At 36.4% G+C, this 8,778-nt stretch overlaps 1 protein-coding gene across 1 annotated transcript; it reads left to right on the plus strand.

Annotated features, from left to right (window-relative positions):
- Positions 1 to 3,062: 3,062 nt before the first annotated feature.
- LOC131996839 (odorant receptor 7a-like) lies at positions 3,063 to 8,125 on the plus strand. The gene is made up of 4 exons (XM_059366897.1): positions 3,063 to 3,104; positions 3,191 to 3,932; positions 7,555 to 7,915; positions 8,003 to 8,125. The coding sequence occupies exons 1-4, from the start codon at positions 3,098 to 3,100 to the stop codon at positions 8,072 to 8,074; spliced, it is 1,182 nt and encodes a 393-aa protein (XP_059222880.1). The 5' UTR covers positions 3,063 to 3,097; the 3' UTR covers positions 8,075 to 8,125.
- Positions 8,126 to 8,778: the final 653 nt, after the last annotated feature.

The raw sequence follows: 8,778 nt of genomic DNA on the forward strand, positions 1-8,778 counted from the left end.
AGACAGACGGACGGACATGGCTAGATCTACATAAAATGTCGCGACGATCAAGAATATATATACTTTATGGGGTCTCAGACGAATATTTCGAGTAGTTACAAACAGAATGACGAAATTAGTATACCCGACATCCTATGGGGGAGGGTATAAAAAAGCTTTTCAGAAGGGTATAGATAGGTGGATTGCAATGGGTAAGTAATGAAGGATTCCAAATATGTTTCAGAATAAATAGATTAAAAGCCAAGCAATGACGTAGAAAAAAAAACTATTTTGAAAAAAGTTTCTAAAGAAATAAAATATTGAGAGAATTTTCCAAAAAAAAATTATTTTTTTTTTAAATAAAATTTTTACAAAATTTTGACAAAATTTTCCATACAAATAAAATTTTGATAAAAATTTTTATACAAATAAAATTTTAACCAAATTTCCTATAGACGGAGAGAGACATACCGAAGAACATACAGTGACTTTCTCTAGGTCCCAAGCATGCGCTCCCACACACAAGCAGAGCTGCCAGATTAATTTGGTGGAAAATCAGTACTTCGGAAAAAAAATATCGGTATTTTCAGCACTCCATTTTAAAAAATCGGATTTTTCGTTTAGGCAATAAAACGCATAGTTTTATAAAAAAAAAACATTTAAATTTATTTAATCTTTAGTATAAAAAGAAAAACATCAACAAAAAGGAACTTCAAGTTTCAATTGGGGTAACGTAAGACTAACTTTCTTACATTTTAAATCAGAGTTTTTTAACTAGATGGCAAACTCATTCATAGTGCAAAACAAGCAATATTTCCGAAGATCAATATCAACATATGTTGATATATTGGGTTGCCCAAAAAGTAATTGCGGATTTTTCATATAGTCGGCGTTAACAAATTTTTTCACAGCTTGTGACTCTGTAATTGCATTCTTTCTTCTGTCAGTTATCAGCTGTTACTTTTAGCTTGCTTTAGAAAAAAGTGTAAAAAAGTATATTTGATTAAAGTTCATTCTAAGTTTTATTAAAAATGCATTTACTTTCTTTTAAAAAATCCGCATTTACTTTTTGGGCAACCAATATACTAGATTTGAATACATATTTGATTTGCACATGTGTACCAACTCAGTGTGTATTTGTACATCATAACAATTAGAGATATCATATTTTAAAAAATCTTTTGAATAAAGAATTACTTCCAGAGATTTGTTGTCATCCAGAGAGGATCTTATTTTTGTTATGTTTAAATGTACTTGACTAAAAATTCGCTCTACATTTGCTTGAGGATTGAGGAAGAATCATTGTTCATTGCACAAATTTTCACAATGTTGGAAAAGCTGGTGTTGTATTTCCAGGTTTAGTTTCCGAAAATTTCTTCCAAAAGCTTAATGAAATTATGATTTAAATTCTCCGAACTCTGAATCTAATAATTGTTTCTCGCCTTGACTTATAAAATGTGGGAATTCTTTCAATATATCGACAATAGTGATATTTTTTTTTCTCAAATATTACAAAGAATCAATCAGTTTTAAAGATTTGAACAACATGTTATTAAAATCAAAACGCTGCAATAATTGATTTGCAGATTCTGTAGAAAAATGAATGCAAGAGTTTATAAAACTATTTAATTCGGATTTATGAAGCGTTGTTTCCGCAATAATCTCTTTGGCGCATAAGCCTAGATAAATTCCATTGAATTGCAAATTGTTGTTTGTGTACATATGTCCATGGTCGACGTCCCCCAGATAGTTGGTCCCGAATGTTGATATCAGATTCGTGGTCTACTCTCAAATACGTTTCATTTGAGCCGCATATTTTTATAGTTGCATACATGTCCTGTTTAGGGGGAGGTTTGGTGGATGGGACGGCCCCCCAGTGACTTGGCCTTGAAAATATATATCGGATTCGTGTTCTACTTTAAAATACCTCTTATTTGGGCCCCATATTGCAATGGTCAGCAAAAACATCAAATTTGGGTGGTGTTATGGGTGTGAGGTGAGCCCATATACTCTTTTCTCGAATATTGGTATGATATTCATGCTTTACTCCCCAAAGACCTTTCATTTGAGCTCCATATTGCTATGGTTGTAAATTTGTCCCCTTTGTGGGGTATTTTTGGGAAGGGGCGGCCCCCCCCAAACACTTGGTCCCACATTTTTATATTAGATTCGTATTCTACTCGCAAATACCTTTCATTTGAATCCCATATTGCCGTATTGTTGTGATTGGTCTATATATATATATGGTAGGTTTTGGGGTTGGGGCGTCCCCGCTAGGTACCCCATTCGAAATTTGGATACCAAATTTTTTATTTTTAAGCAACTGTAAGAGAGCACACATTTCGCTCAAATCGCACAACCCATCTATGAGATCTGGCGTTTCTGAAAATTAGGGTGAGGGGGAGGGTCCGCCCCCCTTCAGATATCAAAAAATTGAGTACCCTTTTTTCACCATCTGTGAAAATTTCAAGAAAATCGGTTCAGCTGTTTCTGAGCCTATACGAAACAGACAAACGAACCAAAAAAGAAAGACAAATTGATTTTTAAATGGTATATTCATTGAAATTTTTTTTTCAGAGAAAATTTCATTGAAATTTTTAAAATTTTATATAAAAACGTCTCCTTAAATGAGAGGGCTCCATGAAGCCCTCTGACATGCAGCTCGAACTTGGCTATCAAAATCGCTTTGCAATCACTGTCGACTTTAACGGAGATAAGAGCAAGGAGAGATGAAAATCAATATCAAATCACAACTTTTCTGTAATAACATGATGTCAAATCAAGAAGTTTTTCTGTCTTTTCTACACTGAAGGTTCATTTTCACACCGAAGGCCACAATCTAAACAAATTATTAGTATTTCCTTTAAGATAAAAAAGTTTCTTTGTTTCTAAGAGAGTGTCCTATAATTAAGTTTTCATTTCATTGTAATTTCTAAAATAAAAACAAAGTTTTCCGCAGCAACTTTAGAAAGGCAAAATAAAGTTAAGCTAGCTGGCATACAGTATAGAAACACCTGAAAACAGAGCCGTCTATAAAAAGGTCCTTAAATAATATTTTGCATGTAGTCCCTAAAACACCATGAATAAGCAAAGAAATCAACGCAAAAGCACAAAGGCTATGAAGAGTAAGAATTTAAGACTATTTTGAATTTTTTTGAAAAATTATAAAAAAAATGTTAACCTTCCCCTTTGTTGTCTTCTTTATTTGTAGTCATCAAACACCCAAAAGTGGCCACCAAAGAAGCCACCACCTATCTGCATCGCTGTTTTCGTATTATGGGCATTCTCATGCCTTCTCAATATCGTTTGCTCTACATATGCTATGGCATCTTGATTAATTGTCTAACTACCGTATTTATACCCATAACATTTACCTGCAGCTATTTTATAAAGGCCAACTTTCAATCGACCAGCTATGGCGTTATACTCTCCTCCATTCAGACTTCGATCAATGTTTATGGATGTGCTATCAAAGTTTTGATGCTGCTTTACTACAATCCCTGCTTGAAGAAAGCCGAAAAGCTTATGGACCAAATGGATAAACGCTGTTGCACAGCAGACGAAGTTAACGAACTGTATAAAGTACGACATTTGGGACGTAAAATTATTTTGCTATACTTGTTGGCCTATTGGAGCTATACCACTTGCACTTTTATATCATCTTTGATTTCGGGTGTACCCTCATATTCGATTTATCTATTTGCAATTGATTGGCGAAGATCCCAAAAGGAATTTTATTTGGCTTCATCTATTGAATTTTTCCTAACCAGTTGGACATGTTTTCAACAAGTGGCCAATGATTCGTATGGAACGATTTATGTCTGTATTTTGAGGGCACATGTGCGAGTTCTATTGCTCAGGGTGCGTAAATTGGCCACAAAGGCAACAAATTCCCAGGAGGACAATGTGGAGGAGCTGAAAATGTGCATAAAGGATCATAAGAATTTAATTGAGTAAGTAAGAATCCTCAAACAATGGCTTTTCGTAGTCCTAGGTTAAATGTGTGTAAACATGCTTTGCAGTGTTCAGCAAATGCCAGTAACAGAGGGCTGTTAGGTCAGTGGTTTGTGTCTCCACTAGAATTTGGAATTTGTCTTCACTCACGTCGTAACAAATATAACAACCCTGTGTTACCAAAAATCTTTATATAAAATTCAAACAAACGTTCTTCAAAAACGGCTGAACCGATTACCTTGAAATTTTCACAGATTGTGTAGGTTGGTCTGGTAGGAAACATAGGCTATACAATTTTTTGATATCTGAATGGGGGCGGACCTCCCCCTTACCCCCAAAAGTACTACTCAAAAATTAAAGTGGACCGATCGGGACAATATGGGATTCCAACAAAAGGTATTCAAGAGTAGAGTACTAATTTCATAATAAAAGTTGGGTTCAAGTACCTGGGGGGCCGCCCCAGCCCCACAACCCCTTAAAATGGGTTTATTTGACAATCATGCCAATATAGGACTCAAATGAAAGGTAGTCGGGAGTAGATTACGAATATTCAGACTCCTCCATTCAGACTTCGATCAATGTTTATGGATGTGCTATCAAAGTTTTGATGCTGCTTTACTACAACCCCTGTTTGAAGAAAGCCGAAAAGCTTATGGACCAAATGGATAAACGCTGTTGCACAGCAGACGAAGTTAACGAACTGTATAAAGTACGACATTTGGGACGTAAAATTATTTTGCTATACTTGTTGGCCTATTGGAGCTATACCTCTTGCACTTTTATATCTTCTTTGATTTCGGGTGTACCCTCATATTCGATTTATCTATTTGCAATTGATTGGCGAAGATCCCAAAAGGAATTTTATTTGGCTTCATCTATTGAATTTTTCCTAACCAGTTGGACATGTTTTCAACAAGTGGCCAATGATTCGTATGGAACGATTTATGTCTGTATTTTGAGGGCACATGTGCGAGTTCTATTGCTCAGGGTGCGTAAATTGGCCACAAAGGCAACAAATTCCCAGGAGGACAATGTGGAGGAGCTGAAAATGTGCATAAAGGATCATAAGAATTTAATTGAGTAAGTAAGAACCCTCAAACAATGGCTTTTCGTAGTCCTAGGTTAAATGCGTGTAAACATGCTTTGCAGTGTTCTGCAAATGCCAGTAACAGAGGACTGTTAGGTTAGTGGTTTGTGTCTCCACTAGATTAATTCGGAATTTGTCTTCACTCACGTCGTAACAAATATAACAACCCTGTGTTACCAAAAATCTTATATATAAAATTCAATTTGTGTTTGTTTGTTTGTTCCGTATAGACTTAAAAACGGCTGAACCGATTACCTTGAAATTTTCACAGATTGTGTAGGTTGGTCTGGAAGGAAACATAGGCTATACAATTTTTTGATATCGGAATGGGGGCGGACCTCCCCCTTACCCCCAAAAGTACTACGCAAAAATAAAAGTGGACCGATCGGGACAATATGGGATTCCAACAAAAGGTATTCAAAAGTAGAGTACTAATTTCATAATAAAAGTTGGGTTCAAGTACCTGGGGGGCCGCCCCATTCCCAAAACCCCTTAAAATGGGTTTATTTGACAATCATGCCAATATAGGACTCAAATGAAAGGTATTCGGGAGTAGATTACGAATATGGTCAGGAAGTAGGAATTGACTTTATAATATATGGATAACGGAAGGGGGCGGGCCCTTCCCCGTCACCCCAAAAACACCACCCAAAATCAAAAGTGGACCGATAAGGACAATGTGGGTATCAAATGAAAAGTATGCGGGAGTAGATAGCGAATCTGGCATACATGTCGAAGTATAGGGGGTCACCCCACCCCCACAAAACCGCCCAAAATCGGCACATTACTCAATCACCGATATATGGAACACGGTTTGTTTGTTCCGTATAGGCTGAAAAACGGCACAACCAATTTTCTCGAAATTTTCGCATATTTTGTGGGTTGGTCTGGAAGGAAACATAGGCTATATAATTATTCGATATTGGAAGGGGGACGGACCCTCCCCCTTATGCCAACAATACAGCCCAAAATCAAAAGTGGACCGATCGGAACAATATAGATATCAAATGAAAGGTATTGGAGAGTAGAATACGAATATGGCATTAAAATTTGAGTGTAAGTACCCATCCGGTACTTCGGGTATCGCCCCAACCCCAAAACTTGATCAAATAGACATATTGGACATACATTTCAATATGGGGCTCAAATGAAAGGTATTGGGGAGTAGTTTTCGAATCTGGCATACAAAATCAGATCGAAGTATAGGGGTTCACCCCACCCCTGAAAAACTCCATTAGATCCATTATGACTATATGATACTTGGGTGAACAGATTTTCATAAATACTCACGTTTCTCTAGAAGGAAACATAGGCTATATAATTTTTAGATATCGTTAGGAGGCGGACCCTCCCCCTTACCCCAAAAACGCCACCCATATCCGAAAGTGGTCCGATGGGCACAATAAGGGTATCAAATGAAAGGTATTGGAGACCAGAAAACGAATATGGTATTAAAATTTGGGTCCAAGTAACCAGCGGGGCCCGCCTCAACCCCAAAACTCCTCTAAACAGATATATTCGAAGTTCATGTCAATATGGGACTCAAATGAAAAGTATTAGGCAGTAGATTACAAATATGTCATAAAACATTAGGTCCAAGTAATGGGAGGTCGCCCATCCCCAAATGGGCTTATAAGCCGACCATGGCTATATGAGACTCAAATGAAAGGTATTTGGGAGTATATTCCGAATATGACATTAAAGTTTGCGTTCAAGTCTAGGTGGTGCTTTTCCTCCTAAAGATACGTCAAATGTATTATTTGACCCATTATGACAATATAGGACTCAAATGAAAGGTATTTGAGAGTAGAAAAAAAATTTGATATCCAATTTTGGAGCCAAGTGTTTTGGGGTACGCCCTATAGCACCCCCTACACTGAACTTAATTTCCGTTGGAGAACGTATTTGAAATATGTTTTCAGTACAAAGTGCCGGTGGCCGCCCCAGCCCCAAAACCCTCCAAACGGTTCATATTTACCGACCATGGCAATATGGGGCTCAAATTAAAGGGATTTGGAAGTGCAGCACGAATTTGATATCCATACTTGAGTCGAAATGTCTGAAAAGCACTTCTCATTACCCTAATTTTTCGAAACACCAGGAACCGAGCAGGTGCCAACTTCTCACACATCAATGAGTGTTTCCGATTCAAGTTTAAACTCAATGATAAAGGACTTTTTTATAGCCGAGTCCGAAAGGCGTCCTGCAATGCGACACCTCTTTGGGGAAAATTCTTTAAATGACCATGCATAGCATTGTACCTCGCAAATATCGCCAACATTAAGAGCGGATAACCACCGCTTTGTCCGACGTTTTCGTCAGGATTCGAACGCGTTCAGCGTCATAGGCTACATTGGCACGAATTCGATATCCCCATTCAAGGCGAAGTTTTCCCACCCTAAAAAGATATTAGAGAGTTAAAGAAGGCGCAGCAGAGTGGGCCCGGTTACTAATAAATAAAGTAAAATATATGCCCTACCGTTACCGTTTAAGCTGAATATAAGGCAATTTTTTTAATTCTTTTCTATTTTAAGGCTATATACTGTTATATCGCCGGTGATCTCCAGCACGATTTTTCTGCAATTCTCTCTGACTGCCAGCATTCTTGGCATAACTTTAATTAATATTGCCATATTTTCAACTAATATGGCCTCTGTGGCTGCTTCGTCGTTATACGTCCTAGCCGTGGTGATTGAAATCTATCCCCTATGCTATTATGCAAATTGTCTACTGTATGACAGTGATCTATTGCCTACGGAGATTTTTCATTCGTCTTGGATTGACCAGAATAGGACATATAGAAAAATGTTGATATTTTTCATACAACGTACACAAAAATCAATGGAACTATGGGCTGGGAAAATATTTCCCATAAATTTGAATAGTTTTATAAGTGTAAGTATACTATAACAAAAAAAATTGGAGGATCATGGAAACATATAAAAATTTTTAATATTCGCCTACGTTTTTTTTTCTTAACAGATTGCAAAATTTTCCTTTTCCCTGTATACTTTGATAAAGGCCATGGGTATAAAGGAGAAGTTGGATTTGTAGAGAATATCAGCAAGTACATCTAAAAAGGTTAGCTGAAGCTTTGTCAGTTTTTAAGGACCATAATCGTAGTTTTCACATTCATTAAAAGCAAGCACAATAAAATTTTTATTTTAAAATCAAATAAAAAAAGTTAATAAAATTGTATACAAAACCATTTTTTTTTAATATTGGGTTGCCCAAAAAGTAATTGCGGATTTTTTAAAAGAAAGTAAATGCATTTTTAATAAAACTTAGAATGAACTTTAATCAAACATACTTTTTTTACACTTTTTTTCTAAAGCAAGCTAAAAGTAACAGCTGATAACTGACAGAAGAAAGAATGCAATTACAGAGTCACAAGCTGTGAAAAAATTTGTCAACGCCGACTATATGAAAAATCCGCAATTACTTTTTGGGCAACCCAATATTTTGTACAGAAATCATAGCAGAGTAATAAATGAGTAGGTTGTAACCTGTCTTGGCAATCGAAAGTACGATCTTTACAGCCAAACCAAACTTGATATGGTGGTCGAAAATTTAACAAAATGTTCTATAGAACAAAGATTTTGACAAAATCTTATATATAACAAGTAAAAGCGTGCCAAGTTTGGCCGGGCCGAATATTGGGAACCCAACACCATGGATTCTGCTAAAATATTGGGTTGCCCAAAAAGTAATTGCGGATTTTTTGAAAGAAAGTAAATTCATTTTTAATAAAACTTAGA

This window comes from Stomoxys calcitrans, chromosome 4 (assembly GCF_963082655.1).
Source record: "Stomoxys calcitrans chromosome 4, idStoCalc2.1, whole genome shotgun sequence".
Taxonomy (NCBI): domain Eukaryota; kingdom Metazoa; phylum Arthropoda; class Insecta; order Diptera; family Muscidae; genus Stomoxys; species Stomoxys calcitrans.

What these genes read in the sequence shown, in the direction of transcription:
- LOC131996839 (XM_059366897.1), top strand. An exon ending in GATCATAAGAATTTAATTGA is followed by an intron (nt 3,933 to 7,554) that starts GTAAGTAAGAAT and finishes TTCTATTTTAAG; the next exon opens with GCTATATACTGTTATATCGC. An exon ending in ATTTGAATAGTTTTATAAGT is followed by an intron (nt 7,916 to 8,002) that starts GTAAGTATACTA and finishes TTTTCTTAACAG; the next exon opens with ATTGCAAAATTTTCCTTTTC.